This window comes from Acromyrmex echinatior, chromosome 2 (genome assembly GCF_024713525.1).
Source record: "Acromyrmex echinatior isolate Ae372 chromosome 2, ASM2471352v2, whole genome shotgun sequence".
Classification (NCBI taxonomy): Eukaryota; Metazoa; Arthropoda; class Insecta; order Hymenoptera; family Formicidae; genus Acromyrmex; species Acromyrmex echinatior.
Window position 1 is genome coordinate 8,432,376 of NC_141853.1, and position 17,088 is coordinate 8,449,463.

Sequence of the window (17,088 nt, forward strand, 5' to 3'; positions counted from 1 at the left end):
TAATAATAATAATAAAAAAGTGTAGGGCATTAGAGAGAGAGATATATATAGCGTTTTTCTTTTTTTTTTGCATTCACCGTATAGACTTTTATTACGCCGAACTAAATATGTAAATACACTGATCTCTTCATCCTCTTTGTTCTTTGTTTCCTCCTTGCGATGGCCTCATTAACCAACAAATATTTTCATTTGGAACAAATGCTGTTCTCCATGTTCAGGATCATTGCGTTGTTCATTTTGCGACACAGCCAATTCAGGATGTCCTCGGCCTCGCTCTCCACATACCAATCTACCATAGACGACGATGTCTCTTTCTCGTTCTAGAAATAAAATTCAATGTGATCATCTTTAATGAATACCAATTGAGTAACACTAGAACGCTCGATAATGCTTTAACTCCTAATGTTGAGTCTAAAATTCGAATCTATTTAACGCAGTAAACCAACTTGGGAATTTTTAGCGCAGTGCAATAATTCTCCGTATATAGATAACGTATCAAATCAATTTTTGAGATAGATCGGAACAGTTACCTCTATATGCAAAACAAGTTTATTCTTAGCGATGGTTGGTGGTGATAGCAATTGATTAGTTTCCAAAGTCCATTTCACATTCCATGATCCCCATGCATTTCCTTTCTCGATATAGTATATCCGTCTAAAAAAGAAAATCCAAGGATTTATTTCGTTTTACATTCTGACTCAGAGGAAATTAACACGACAATAATTTTACTCTTAAGATTTTTTGCTACTATTGCCACTGATATTAAAGACATGATATTAAATATTGTTAAACTTACTGCAAAGATACGAGCGTAATGTATTTTCCATCGCTGTGAAGCGTAGCGTGTCCCCAATAAGAATCGTTCTGAACGCAATGACCTTTACTTATAGCGTTTAATAAGTACGCTCCTTTCGCTTTATGCGTCGAAAATGATTCTACGCCCTAAGTCAAGATATTAATTGTTAATAATACAAAAAAGATGAATGGAAAGTCACAGGTTATCGTTTCGATACTCACGAAATGTGGATTAATATATCGCGGCAATCGCATTCTGGATACGAGGCCCACCTCTTGCGCCCTGTAAGATAAATAATTTGTTTTTAAAGTAAATATTGTTAATGCACGAGAGAAAATAGTGCCGATACCTTTTTATTATATCTGCTATTACTTTCGAATAAGTTTTCAAATAAGAACTTTCCGCCTTGAAGAGCACAGATGTTTTCTTTCCCAATGTTTTGAAGAAATATCTTAATTCTTCTCGATGAATGCCTATCATTTGCAAGAGATTTAATAAAAACGTCGAGCCGGAAATGAAACAGCAATGAGCGAATCAACAGATGTGCGCGGCACGATATGTGATCCCACTTACATCCACTCGTACATTACGACCAGCAATGATCTACTCACTATTCGTCGACGTAGTGATCAAGCCAGAAGTCTCCAAATCAATTTCTGTAGCGAATGAATGATCGACTAAAAACGCCAAAGGCGGAACATCTGGATTTCGATAATTTGTATCTTTCATCTAAAATGAAATGTAACGGTTGTTTCAATTTCTTATTTTAATAATTTAATTAATTACTACATAAAAAGGAACTTATGAGTGTTTTCAGCTGCAAATACTAAGAGTCAAACCGAAGTTTTCTTTTATAATGATGATTCAGTTTCCATTGGACTTATGGAAATCGAAGATTTAATCATCAGATAATTAATGTCGAAGATTAAAAGCTGATACAGATGAGCTATTCAAGTTTTTTGTAAAGCTGAAAGGAATGGTTAATTTTTAGTTCCACCGCACAGCTTTATAGCGTTTACCTTGTAATGAAGCGTGTGAGCGTCATGGCCGCTTAAAAATGAGGCTTGTATACCATCGGGCGTAGCATATCCTAGCTCACATGCGACCTCGTGTGCCAGTTTCTCCGCAGACTCGTCCCCACACATCAATAGCTATAAATTCGTCTCGAATTAGCGTTGTTTTCAATAGAAATGAAAGATGTACCATCCGTTTGCGATATATATCATGTTTCTGATCACTCACCAAATCCGGCTCGCAGAAATTGCTCCCTGGCGACTTAAAGTTGTAGCCATACTGATTTCCCAGGACGGTAGTTAAGCGGACCAGCACGTGGAACTGTTCCATAATCTGCGCCATGTAGATACGTGAAAGATGGGAGAGGAACCATTTGTTATCCACGGTCATGAAACTTTTTCGATAGTCAGGCAATCTAAATGAGTAAATAAAATTATGAAACTTATTTATTGTTCGTCTTTCAAGTTCCATCAAGTTTCATCAAATTGTAATGGCTTACCTGAATTCAACGTCCCTCTTAAACGTACCCTTCTCTGCATACTCGAAAATAAATCGAAGAACATTGTGATAACCAAGCACGTTGTTGAAATTACGCGTATTAGTTCCGTCCGTATTAGCCAATAATCTCAAGCGTAATGCTATCGGGGAGATGTATATCTGCTCTATTAAATCTTTTCCTTTGCCATTTGTGTTCTACAATTCAAACACATGAATTAAACGGTGTCCATACATTTACGATGTACTTAAATTACGTGCAAGAATAGATATTACATTACTAATATTGCGAACTGAAGAAACGCGCATATTGGACACATCTCTCCTTAATTTCGCGGCAATCGAATGTTTAGTTTCCGGTGTCTTAGGTACTAAATTGATCAAGGAACTGAGGAAGGACTCTTCTATATTCAAATTAAACTCTCTGACGATGACACATATTCCTCTAAAAGGATATCATTTGAAAATTATGAAAAATATCAGTTAACAGACAATAATGTCATTTGTATTGCGCACACACTTGTAAATAATGCTTCTTAATTTGCGTTGTTTCAGGTACGAGAATTCTAAGCAATGTTTCAATTTGCGGCTTCCAGCATAATTCACAAAAGTCTTTTCCAAGTTGGGATATAGAACTACCGGGAAGGTAGCTTCATTCAGTTGATTATCGATCTGCAAAAGACGGGGGAAAAATATGTATATACGAATATATTACAAATGTAATCTCTTACCTGTATTCTATGAATGTATCCTTGCAAGTAACAAAGCGTCGTGGATTCCCTACAATGTAACCAGATACCTGGTGAATACGTTCTTCGCAGCTTGCCAAAGAATGGTTTTGTCATCTGCATTTTTGTGAAGTCAACCTACAAAAGAAAATTCTATTAGAGACAGATTCGCTGTGTAATAAGCAAAAGAAATATTCGTAGTTCACAATACAAGAAAATATTATTCCCTTCTGTGCTGACCTAGCAATGTAGATTCTACATTTAATATTTATTATTCAAGATGTTTGTAATGAACAACACTTTTATTAAATATAAAGCCGAATGGAATTTATGTAACTACCAAAGTTGATATGTTCTATATAACGAATGCAATTGCATTTGCAATATAGTTTTGAAAATTAATATTAGACGTACGTCAATGAAATTCTCAAGCTGTGCCGTCTTCGCGGAATTCGTGTATTTATTTTCTAACCAGGCACTCAGCTCCAGCGATAGATTCCTCCATCGTTTGCTGAAGTAAAGTTCCCAATGCGCGGCTGAGTCGATCACACTAGCGTACAGTAACTCCCGTCTGGAGTTATGAGGATTGGATTCATGTACAACCTACAAAAAAATCTTCAATTAATTACATCCGAAACAAGCAATATGAAACAAGCAATTACTCTTCACTTACAACACTTATTCCAATAGCTGCAATTGACAAGAATATTTCTCTTTTGCTCGCCTCAGGATCGATAATACTCCTTGCTTTAAGGTACACGCTCTCGTGCTGTGTGAACAGCATCACGCGTTGCTCACCTTCCATATAGCTCACCCAGTAAACCATTGCTTCACCCTGGTGCATATGCTCTGACATTTGCGACTTCGCCTCGGATTCCGCGCTAGGAACGTGATTGACTTTTCCACTCGTATCCTCCGACCACGACTTCGTATTCGCTAGTGACTTGGGAGTAACGGAAGAATAAGACGCACTGTGGCGTCGTTCGATGGTTATGAAAGATACTTTTTCCTGCCCACAACCATCCTAAGAGCAGACATAAGCAACTATTAACATCAAGCAATAAATTTGTACAGAGAAAATTTTTCTAAAAACTAGAGTGAGAAATTGACCTCCTACGGGAGACTTCAAAGATATATATTGAAAATTTGTTCAAAAATATATATTGGAAAACTAAAAGTTAATACTAGGAGATATTTTTTTCTATTACCATCTCAAATTGTGCTCTGTAACCAATTGCATTATTACTGTAAACATTCCAAATCAATTCTCTAGTTTGAGTAGGATCGTCCCATGTATATAATAAACTTTGAAATGGTTTGAGCAATGCGACTTGGCCTAAATTAATTTGATTCAGCTTCAGAAATAATTTGTCGCAGAGATTATCCACTCTCACTGGTATATCACCAGTGATATATCTCCGGAATGTTATACGGTACGGAGTACTGACGCCGCCTTCGATCTCCACGCATAGTGCCGACTGTGAATTATGAAATCTTTGTAAGAAGCTTTTAAGTTATATAATACAACATTAATTAAATAAAATTCTTCATAACTCGTTTCATAACTAGCGATCACATGTCTCTATCTTACCCCGTTATCCATTCTCAACACAGTTTTGCCCGCATGCGTAATATCAAAGTGTTGCGAAACCAATTGGCTATTTCTCCACTTTATTTTCATCTTCATAGATTCAGTGGCGGGCCAGAATGACATCTCTTGCCCGGGCAAGAGGTCGTTCCAAAGATCGGCTTCTTCATTCTCTTCCATGAATCTCAAGGCTCTCTTGGTTTTGTTGCAGATGAAGAAGTATGGTAGAAACGTTATGATCTTTGTGAAGATTGGCGACAAACGTGAGCTCTCTATCTCTGTTAAAATCTGATACTTTCGTCCGCGTTCGATATCGCGACATATGATCAATGACATTGACGTAATCCCGTCCAGTCCAAATGGCATTGACCATTCAGATTGATGTGCTCTTAATCGTACCATACTCTTCTTATTGTTCTTTTGAGAGAATATCATTAACTCCTCCTCCGGCATCTCATACGTTATATGAGAATGACAGTCCTAAAAGAAAAAAAAATGTTATTATTAAATCATATGTTTCGTAGGAATCTTGTTGTCATTTGGTTTACCTGGATAAACAACGGTAAGCCAGATTTATTTATTATCCAATATTGCGATTGTATAATAATGTTCCAACTGAGAATTTTGCACAATTCTAAACACAGCAGAAAAGGCTTCATTAAGTCTGACTCGTTATCTGTAGACATTAATACGAACTTGCGCTCCAGATTCATATTTAGTTTTACTGCACCCATCCAAGACATGCCTAAATAGTTGTGTATCTATATAAAGTTATTGAGACGGTGTGTAATTAAAAGGATGCAGCAAAAATATATTTATATATAAATTTCTTTTGAACAATGATTGTACCTTGAAAACAAACTGTACGTTATTGCCATGATTTAAAGAATGCATATTTATTTTCTCCCCGGGTTCGATTTTTACTTCGTAATTGATGCCAGGTATACTGACATCGATAACAAAAGGTAGCTGATTATTAAAAATAATAGGTGGAACGATATTTATCAAGTAATTCGGCACTTGACAACCTGAGGGACGAGTCGTTAATGGAAGTTCCGTGCATATCGCTCTGACACAGAATACATTACGATTATTATCGCCTTTCGCTTCGCAGCATACATCCTTAAATGCATTTGCTATACCCCTCAAATCTTTCCAATAAATTCCTTCTTCACTAACTTGATATTTCCTACAAATAATACATTCGTTAATATATTTATTTATTTTATTCTACAATTTTTTAAAAATCCATATTGTCGTAATTTCATATTTTACGCACTCTAGATATGCAGGAAGAACATGTATTGGGCAATGATAAGCGATATATAAAGGTATATTATATGTTGCGTCAGGTTCTATGATCGCCATTCTCACATTATCATCGAAAGGATTCGTAGTTTCACCGGTTAGCGTCAAATTCAATTTATCTATCATCGCTTTCTTGTAATAAAGTCCCAAGGCGTATGAAGTTTCATTTCGAAACTAAAATATTCTCTCGATCAGCGAAAGATAAAAACAATGATAAACGAATAGATAAGCGAGATCGCATTACCTGTAACGGAGATCGCACGCAAATCGTACGATGCAAAAAATTGTTTATGGATGCCTCTATCACCAGGTAATAACGAACCTCATGTCTCACAGGACGAAGTGCTACGAGATTACGCGTTTCTTTCTTCGGGCAATACACCAACACGTCTTCGAACCCTGCATTAAGGATAAAAAGGTAGATATCTATTTTGTATATTTAATTATCTTTGAAGTATATTTACAAAAGTTACCTTCAAAGATGATACGAAGAAGTTCATCAGTTATCGATTTGTAGATATACACTGGTGAGTCGATGGGGAAAGCTTTACACTCTGATACGATCGCAGTGGTTTCCTTTCCGGCCCACTGGGGACTCGTGAGATCCGCCTGTTCATTCTCAGGACTGCTAGGTGCACTAACTGGTGAGCTTCCGTCATGAAAATTATATGCAGCTACGACACGCATGTCGTTATTCCCGTCCACTTGCTCTTGAACAAGCAGCTCAACTCGACTTGCGTGACCTATGTCGTTTAACACAGTTAATTCCCGCGTATTAGTGGGTACAAACGGAATTCCACCCCTCGCTTGTGTAAATGCGTTTGAAATTGCATTCCATGTTGCAATCATGTCTTGCGTTATAGTAATGTTAACTTTGTTCTCTGAATAGATAATGATATATGGTGCGGTGAGATTCGTTTTTGTCGGTACATGTGTGACTGGATTGCCTGTGCGAAAAATATAATAAATTGAAACGTTAGAATTAACAATTGATGTTTAATACGTTTGCACGAGATCTTGAATTTACGTACAACATTCAGGATTACAATCCAATATTAATTCAAATTCCTCATCCTCGTTTGTACTTGAATCGTCAGAATCGCTTTCTTCGCCATCACTGGTACTATTAAATAAATAACTTGAAATTTTTGTTAATTTTGTATCGTTCTCATCATCATCCGTGTCAGATTCATCCTCATATGTATCATAGGTTTCAGGTTCTATTTATTAAAAAGATATATTTACTAAATAATTCGATATATTAAATAACACTTCCATGTAACTGATAGATAAATAATTACCTTTTCTTGTAACTGAGATCATATCGACATCAGGTCCAATAAATGTCATATCTGTCATATCCTCTTCATTGTATTGCATATTTTTTTTTCTCGCTTTCAGTGGATCTTGCTTTATGTGATGGCAAGGGTCCGTCCAATCAGAATTAATCATATTCGCTTCGCCTCGATATATCTGAAGAAATTAAATTATGGGCAGTCAAAACTACGTTAATAAATAATTAAAAACATGTAGTGCAGCACAATAATATTAGTAACCTTGATTGTGATTTCCCATGGTCTATAGTCTATGTCATCTTTCGTGTAAAATTCGATGAAAGGTTCCCAATTCTGACGAGCTCTATTGTAACAGAACGCGTGAAGTTTTACATTGGATTCAAGGTGAAAATTGTTGCGCCAATCGTTAATGGTAGCAGTGATGACAGTTTCCATTCTCATTACTGGAAATCTTCCTACGGCGTATTCCATTTCCAGCAATAAACATATTAGCACAGGTCTCAAATTGAATGTTACTTGATCGTTGCGGCGACGATACAATTCTCTGTTACCTAAACAATGCGAAAAATAAAAATACAAATTTATTTAAAAAATATAAACAGTTGACGGAATTCAAATAGAATACTGTGATTTATACGAAATGCTTACGTTCGTCAGTTTTTTTATATGGTATACTAGAAACTTTTCTTGGTGTCCAAAGATTATGCACGTTTGTGTTCTGATTACTGTCATCGTCTGTTTTCAAATTAATACTGTTCAAGAAAGTCGACGCTTCATTCAATATCTGAAACATAAATATTATACAACAATCAATTCAGACATAGTATATATATCTAAAAATATAATGATGTTTCAATACTTCAAAGAAATCTTGAAATATCTGGAAATATGTGACATACAGCAATAATACACAGTGATTCGTAATTATGAGAGATATTAAAACAACCTTATTTTAATCTCCAAATTTTATAGTAATTAAAAATCATTCTATTTATCGCTCTATCAGACATATTTCCAGATCCAGTTTAAGTTACATAATACTTACGTCAATAAAAGTATGCATCACTTCCGCTGATAGATGTATATTAATATTATTTATAGCAACAGTAATGTCTTCGTTACCGCAAGATAATTTCTTTTTACAAATTTCTATATCACAGGGACGTAACAACCAACACGGGGACTCATAATTTCCCTGTCCTTTAGTCTTGGCATTGACGTTAGTCAACGTACAGACTACCGAGGAGGACCGACTGTGTCTGCTACTTTCAATAAACACTTCCGCTTGCATTCGTATTACATGAGTGCTGCTCTTCTCTAAGTCACCGAATAGAAAGATATCTGGTTTTTGTATTCTAATTGATATTGAAGTACCTAAACACATTAAAATTATTCAGTTTTTGCTTTCTTCATTGTACAAAGTTTCACGTACACAATAGTACTGTATAAGAGAAAACCATTTTTATCTACAATATACATATGCATATAAACAAACTACCTGGCTGTTCCTTAAAATATTGGGAGTGATTTAATTTGTCAATTTCTGCATTTAAAGTATTCCGGTTCTTGATTGAAATCAAATTAATTTGGAAAATTAATTCGATTATTAATATTTAGAAGATATTTTTGAAAATGAAAGAGAGAGAGAGAGAGAGAGAGAGAGAGAGAGAGAGAGAGAGAGAGAGAAAGAGAGAGTCTATAAGAAAGAGCATTTTAAAAATATTCCTAGTAAACTTATTATTTATAAATAGTTTTATATTTACCATCTGATTATTATTATCATATCCGTGATTGATAATTCCTTTCTCTATCTGTTCACCGGGTAAGGAATCTAGAAAATAACGTCCCAAGTGCATCAAGAAAGGCACAGATAAATTAATTCGTATGTCTTGAATAAGAACATCGAAACACTTTTCCTCTGCTTGAGTACGACTATATGTTACATCGACTATAGGAGACATTGATACGGAAATACAGGATTCCAAATTCTTTTCTAAGGATATCGCCGGTGATTGTATTATCCTAAAACGGAAAACGAAATTGTGATTCTCGATAGATATTAACGTTCTATCCAACATTCAACCGATACAATACCTTTTCTCGACGACCGAATCCTTACGAGTATCCTGCAATAAGCAGCTTTGCAAAGACAATTTCATTTTCAAACTCTTGTCGCTATAAAAGTCCCATGTATTTATAGTTTCTCCAAAGACCAACTTGCATAAACCGTGATTTAAATCGCGTACAGGAGAACTCAACACCTACAATATAACGCAACAAAAAATAATATATATATAAAAAAACCTGTCAATATTCAATAAAGTATCAATATTCAAGCGAGTATCAATTTAAATGAATATTTACCTCTTCTGTATCCATAAACAAATTTAATTGCAAACCCTCCAAGGCAAGTTTTATGTTAACTTCGCATAATGTTGTTTCATTGTGCGTTAAGAAATTTTCCAGTTTCTTCACCATAATATCATCGTCGTGGTTAGTATTTTTTTGCGAATCTTGTGTTAAAATTCTATCTTCATTCTCACCGATTTTCTTAAGCAATGGTATTTTAGAAATGTTATCTTGCCACACCGATATGAGGGATTTGAGATCTCTCTGACTTAAGTTTATATTTATGATATCAATAGCTCCTTGTATGTCGAATAAACCATAGGTTTGAAATTCAATAATGCTACGATACTCCGTTTTTCTCTTAATATCAAATTGAATTTGTATAGGTTCGATAATGGGTTCCTGAAATTAAATATTTGCAGTGTTATTTCAGTTTTAACAAACTGTTATAACTAAATAAAATAAAATATTTGATTTTACCTGGACTTCTAAATCTCGAGTCAGAGTCATAATTGCTCTAGATACAGTCATAGATTTCAACTTTACCAAAATATTATCAATTATTAATTGATTGCTATCGTTAGCAGTCACTTTAATTGATTGTACTGACTGTCCACTATTCTTAAAAAAATTTTCAACCGATAATATACCTGAAAATAAATATTTTAATAAAATTAAACTCTCAATTTGCAATTTGTGCAAATATTAAGTGTAGTAAAAATAATGGATTTTTTTTTACTACACCTAATACTTCGGATATAATTTTTTACCTGTATCAAAAACCAAGAGACTCGGGGCATCTTTCTTCTGTGGCAGTAAAAAAGTAGGCCCTTGTATGTCAATAAAAATATGCAGTTTCGTCGCGCTCCTTTTAAATAGTTCAATCCCTCCAACGAATTTATTTTTCAAGTAATATAAGAGACGCGTATAATACGTAGACGTAAATGGTATTATAAAATTCTATAAATATAACTAAAATGAATATCAATAATCATAATAATACAAACATTAGACATAAATATAGACCATACCCGTAAATCATATAGAATTTTAGAAATAATCACGCAATTTATTCGTCCAACAGAAAGCTTAAAAGTGCCATCCGACATAACGTCATCCTGATTTGTATCGATATCAGAGCATTTATATAATCTTGGTATGTGTCTCACATATTTCAGATCAAAAACTTTATCTTCATCAGTCATCAAGATCTTTAAATAAAAATTAAAATATATATATATATATATATATATATGTATGTATGTATGTGTTAAAATATATATATATGTATAAATATATATATATATATATATATATATATGTATGTATGTGTTAAAAAAAAAATATATATATATACACATTTATACATAATATGTATATTATACAGTAGAAAAAGATGATATATTCAATTACTTTGGAATAAAGCGTATCATCAATCAGATCTTCAGCGAGTATGCTCCTGAGATGTGCACGCAACACCATTCTCTCATTCGCATTGTAAATGCAATCATTTTCTAAACCCAAAATCTTAATTTCCATTAAATCAATGTCTTTATCGCAGAAACGTACCACTAATGAACTGAGCCTGGTTGAATAGTTAAGTTTAATTGCGCCTAAAAAAATAATAAAATATAAATTAATAAATATAAATTGATGTTATTTGTATGTTCAATTTTTTATATTCAGAGTATATATTTATACCTGGTGGAATTGGTGGATCAATGTCCTTTTGTTCTCGTTTTACAATATTATCGCATATCTTGTCGGCGTATTTGAATAAGAGGGTATCATGACACACACTGAAATAAAAGAATTTTTTATTTGTGTTAAAAGAATTAAAAGAATTAAAAAAATTTTCTCTGAGATATCTATCAAGATTTTTCATATAAAAATTGTTTTATTTACGTTTGAAATTTATGCCAGTAGTCTTTCATTTTCAACAACGCAGATCTATGAAAGTTTACGTTGATATTTAACAGGTTCACAACCAGCGAGCGTTCGATATTTTTGAAATGAGATTTAAAATCAGGGCAATTCGATTTAACCTGAAGAGAAAATTGATCAATATTTTTAAAATGGAAAACATAATATCATATCTCCATATATTACCTTACGATACGACACAACGAGGACTTCATATGACTCGTCAGTGGATATCAATTCTAGATACGATCCGGTAACGCCAGCGTTTGTCTTATCAACCAGAAAAATCGATCCAATGCCAAATTGAACAGCAACGCCGTATTCCATTATGGCTGTTTCATAATACAAGGTGTGCAATCTCAAATTTAAGTAAGGCTGTTCTCGATTATCCGCCATATCTTCCAGATTTACGGAGAACTAAATTTCAGATCGCTATCAATGACATTTTTTTGTTTGTACAATAAAAATATAGATGTTCAATATGAAATAATACTTGCCTCTCCTACGGCAAAGCGAAGTAATAAATTAATGTGATTACACGGGGATATATTATCATCAAATCCGGACAAATTAATTGTTTTAGATAACAATTCCAAATCCTCTTCACTAACTTCTGAAGAGACGACACTCCTATTACAAAATTAAAATTATTTTATGCGTATGTGAAGTTGTTATTTCATTTTTTTGCACTACAAATTTCAATGCAAGTTCTACTTACAGCCGCAATATAAATATTTAAAATAGTTCCGTTGATGTAACTAAAAAAATAACATTATATGAGGTGCCAGCACTTCGATTAAAAAATTGTTTAAAAATACTTAAAGGCCGGAACAACTTAGGCTAAAACTTATAAGATCAGAAATTATAAAACTCTTCGAGAACTATAAAATTTCATGATCAAAATTATTTTTTTCGAATTTTAAAGTGTCATGGAAAGTCAATACTTCAAATTTTCAAATTTTTTTTTTTTTCAATTAAATCAACGAAACTATTTTTAAAATTAGAAAATATAGAATTATTGCGGATATAAACTTACATTAAAACTTACGTAAAGAGATGAGATGTCAACTCCACACATATTTATTTTATTGAAATGCATTGAGTGTTACTATTATATAATCATTACCTGTCAAGCTTTGGTACATTATTGGTAACAACTTCCTTAATGACTGATTTAAAATCATTATGCATCATTGAAACGGACGGCAAGCATACACTAGATTGTACTTTCATCAATTCTTTCGTTGAAATAAAAACAATACTCGATTTTCGTTCAGAAATCGAATTTTTTAAGGTAGCTTTATATTTTTCAATATTGTTTTCATATAGAACTAGCAATTTATTCAAGTAATATGCCAGCAGTCGCAATTTACTTTCCGATAGATTCAATTTCACGTTTGAGATGTGTACATTGAGTTTTGTCCTGTGGAACATTATATATTGAAACCTTAAAACAGACATATATAAATGAAAGATTGCACGACGCAACTATTACCGTGGTAATTGACGATATTCAGGTCTAATACTGTATGAAAGAGTCACATTTGCTTGCAGCTTAGGCAACAAATGATACTCCGAGTCACTCCGTTTTCTCGCTGAGCGCCAATCGTCGCCTGAATGACAAAATAAAATTTGCGCGCCGGAAAACACTATATTGAGTCTATCATAGAGTAATTCTTCCAGTTCCATGAGAGTAGCATCTTCCAATTGTAAATTCGTTGCTTGGAGCTCGTTGATCAACATTATGTTACCGAGATCCAGAACAAGTATATGCCCACCTCTAAAAAATGTATGTATATGTAAAATGATATTTATTTGCATTTTTTAAAATAATTCTACAATCGTGTGTAGTAAATATATGTACTTTTGAACTGATCCGTATTCGGGAAATATGATATAAGGACTTTTAATGTCTATTTTAAAGCTGATTCTCAATGTCTGCGAGACGATATCGTCCACAAAGTTCAAATATCTTCTTTTGACGCAATCCCATAGTCTGTATACTCCGCGAATCGTATCGTGAATGTAATTGGTGTTAAATTTGAAAAAATTTATAATTTCCACTATAGCAAACTGAAAATCAATCTATAAGTAAAATTTATTAAGAAACCACAGACAAAATTATTTAAAGCAACAAAAATATTATTACGTGATGATAAGTCACTTCGATAGCTTCCAGCTTTATGGATACTTCAAAAATAGGATCCATATTCAATCCATTTTTCTCAAAATCGATCGCCAAAAAATATGTGGATACATTCCCTGTCACATATATATAATAGTTATAGTTAGTACTTTTGCAGTAGTTTATAGATCAGAGATAAATAGGCTTTTATTACCTGTTAATACATTATCCACTGTAATCAGAGGAACCAAATCGCCATCAGTTGATATAGCTTCAATTACAAAACTTTCAGCACGAACAGATATCTTGAAAGCTAATAACGTAGGCCGTGCCTCGATACTAGTCAGAAATTGTGTGACGGTTACGATCAACATTTCTTTGCCTTTTCTTAGGAGGCTCAGACAACAATTTGCCAAAGTAAAATTTAATTTATAATCTGTAAAAAATAAAAAAAATTCTTTAGATGAACAATACAAATCTTTCTTAAATATTTCTTGTAACAATTTTGTTTTAGTTAATATTAGTATATTAAGAAAGAATAATTTAAATGCTCACCAATCTGTTTCAATACCTTTCCCGATTTTATTTTGAAAACAGGTGAGTTTTCTATTACTTCTGGTAATGAATTTTGATTTTCAACTTGGTTACATTGACCTGTTACATTTTGTGCTTGATCATTATCCGGTAATATGACTTCTGCATTAACATCTTTCGATGGACTCGTTGTTGTAATTTGGCACTCTCGCTCGATATCTTTGTTTCTCAATTCCTGTCTAGCATGTTCCCTAGCAATCACTATATTTAATATCGTCAGGCTGTCTTCATGTTTTTGCATATCCAGTTTTAATTCTGTATCATTTGGTCGTTGCAAACATTGGATACATGCCTCTTTATAATTTCTGTAATTTCTTCTATGTTGGGCTATATGTGGCCAAGTATATGGCTTAATATAACGATTCAAAACAAAATTATACGCGTATTTCCACCAAGATGATGGTTCTTCATATACGGTTTTCTCAGGACGATATTTAGCATGTGGCCTAAATATTGTTATTTTTTAATCATTAGTTTCATTAATTTATTAAAAATGTATATATCGTTAAATGAAAAAATTTTAGACATTGTAAATTTACCTGTTAATAGTCGCACGAAGCAAAGAATCATAAATATGACAAAACGTAGCATATTGTGCTTCAGACAATTGCATTGCTACATCCTGGAGCACAATATCGACTAACATTCGTGAAGCTTGCGTTTCCGTACCCTTGTGTATGATAACTTTAATCTTGGCCGTGAAGGGCTTTAACACTTATGACAAAAATAATTCGTTAAAATCAATTGAATTAATAATCTCTTTTGAAGCAAAATAACAATAGATATATTCTGTAATTAACAAAAGAAATATCTCAAACATACAAAACTGAAATTCTTTGTTCTTCATCCCGAACGTCTGCAGAGCTCTTTGCATCGTAATTTTCCACGCAAACAGATTGGACATGTCCCAATTACCCTGCATATTTATACAAGATTCAGTGTCATGATCCATGTACACACTGAGCGATTCCGCGCGTACAAGTTGGTACACCGTTTGCGAGTTTGTAGCACACACCCCGGGCTTCCATTTGCTGGAATTCAACACATTTCTAATAACAATATTGAATACACATAATTGGAAGAAACTTGACAATATGCATTGTAGCATTACTTGTTGGTAGTCGTTATGGATATACTTTGTATACATATACCACAGGCACAGAGGAAATTGCGCAATATTTTCTCTTCATATCTAATATGTACATTATTTATAGTAATTTGAAAGTTCTTCGTGACTGATGCTAGTAGACCATCAAATAATTGAGGAGGTAGACCTATATAAAAAGAGTATATAAATTAATTTAAATGTAAAAATCAAACATTGAAAATCTATCTATTACTTTCAACTGCAATTATAAAATTTTAATATACTCTTTTTCTTATATAAATTTAATATATAAAATTAAACAGATATGAAATAAATTTCTCAATAAGGCATTTTAGTAATAAATTCTAAATAAAAATATTTAATTACCAGCTCTAAATATTTCATCTTCCTTAAGATCATCAAGTATCTTCTTTTTTTCAGCTCTCATCAAACGTTTTTGTATCTCTGGGTCATATGGGCCAGATAATGCAGGTACTGCTACTACGTATACATCCTTAAGAAAATGAAGCATATTTGCATAATTATTTTAATTTATATATTTATATATTTTGTTATTGTGAAATATGGTCATATATAAATCATTCATGTATACATCCTTAAGAAAATGAAGCACATTTGCATAATGATTTTAATTTATATATTTATATATTTTATTATTGTGAGATATGATCATATTGATTATTCAATACCTCTATGCATATCACAATAGGTTGCGAGAAAAGTCCAGACCATGGTATTTTCAAAATAATTTTTCCTATCAAACCGATCTCTACTCTAATAGGTAATCCCAGTTGATACTGTAAGTACAATTCATCAGGAATGCACATACATATTCAATTATATATTTTGAATTTTTTCTTTATTATCTCTGAATTATTAGATAAAAGAAAGAAATCGTACCAAAGCCTCCGGTTTCAGTTTCAGGTCGGTGAGGCACGTATCCCCAGAGAAAATACCGACATTGAATTGCTCCGTGTCCAGGTCCTCCACATATCTGCCCAGCAGACGGTTCAAAAATGCCGCTATAGCCCCCTCGAACATCGTCGTCGTCGTCTTTGCCTGTTGTTGAGGATCGTGAACACCGGTGCCGCTTTTTGTTTCGTGAGCAAGACGACGAGATCATATGGAATCGACCTGGATCCCGGTCGTCGCCATAACCTCCTCGAGATTGTTGCAATTCGCAAAATAATTCAGTCATGCGCGACGTCGCCGCTATCCTTATTGATCTCGAATCTCATTTCGATGCTGCGCGATGCAACATCTACAACACCCGCCCGACGAATCCGTCCGTCTGCTGAGTGCTGCGTCTGCTCCAGTTGCGTTCACACTTCCTGCACTTCGCAAGAAGCGAAATGGATAGAGATAGGATATGTGCAGATTCGCTCGAAGATTAATTTTTCCTGAATTAATTTAAGCGGTGATTAAGTTAACTCAACTGATATATGCATTTCTAAGTAAGAATATATAAAGTTATCTACATTAATTTTTTGACAGAAATTTCAAGGACATTCAAATGTTAAAAAAATTTCGAATTATATTCCCTAATCTAATCTTCTTTTTCTTTATGTTAAATTATATAAAAAGTTAATTTTCTTTTATAAGACTTTAAATTTTGATTAAAAAAAAATAAAGGAAAACTAAAGATAGTAGACAAGTATAAAGAAAATAATGAAAATCATGATATTATTACATATTATATCATTTAAGAAATGAATAAATTATATAGATTTAAAGAGAGTAGCATTTTCAATTGCACCTTTTTTCA

At 33.2% G+C, this 17,088-nt stretch overlaps 1 protein-coding gene across 1 annotated transcript; it reads right to left on the minus strand.

Annotated features, from left to right (window-relative positions):
* Positions 1-53: 53 nt before the first annotated feature.
* LOC105154249 (intermembrane lipid transfer protein VPS13A) lies at positions 54-16,540 on the minus strand. The gene is made up of 50 exons (XM_011069619.2): positions 16,224-16,540; positions 16,013-16,120; positions 15,690-15,816; positions 15,327-15,489; positions 15,038-15,246; positions 14,755-14,929; positions 14,177-14,661; positions 13,836-14,057; positions 13,646-13,758; positions 13,361-13,569; positions 12,992-13,276; positions 12,623-12,919; positions 11,994-12,126; positions 11,683-11,913; positions 11,479-11,618; positions 11,275-11,372; positions 10,987-11,186; positions 10,605-10,784; positions 10,344-10,533; positions 10,054-10,223; positions 9,589-9,975; positions 9,319-9,485; positions 8,988-9,246; positions 8,723-8,789; positions 8,270-8,598; positions 7,873-8,008; positions 7,486-7,775; positions 7,231-7,402; positions 6,961-7,149; positions 6,403-6,876; positions 6,174-6,328; positions 5,901-6,103; positions 5,471-5,810; positions 5,170-5,382; positions 4,625-5,101; positions 4,242-4,511; positions 3,707-4,057; positions 3,448-3,636; positions 3,037-3,171; positions 2,826-2,977; positions 2,582-2,750; positions 2,310-2,503; positions 2,039-2,225; positions 1,816-1,947; positions 1,408-1,525; positions 1,146-1,269; positions 1,018-1,078; positions 797-942; positions 531-654; positions 54-320 (listed from the first exon to the last, which is right to left on the minus strand). The coding sequence occupies exons 1-50, from the start codon at positions 16,362-16,364 to the stop codon at positions 186-188; spliced, it is 10,221 nt and encodes a 3,406-aa protein (XP_011067921.2). The 5' UTR covers positions 16,365-16,540; the 3' UTR covers positions 54-185.
* Between the last annotated feature and the right edge of the window lie 548 nt (positions 16,541-17,088).

Coding starts and splice junctions, on each gene's coding strand:
- LOC105154249 (XM_011069619.2), bottom strand. CDS start 16,364: ATGTTCGAGGGGGCTATAGCGGCATTTTTGAACCGTCTGCTGGGCAGA. Junction 8,790..8,987: donor ATGATAATAATAATCAGATG/GTAAATATAAAA, acceptor ATTTCAATCAAG/AACCGGAATACTTTAAATGC. Junction 1,079..1,145: donor ATAGCAGATATAATAAAAAG/GTATCGGCACTA, acceptor TTTATCTTACAG/GGCGCAAGAGGTGGGCCTCG.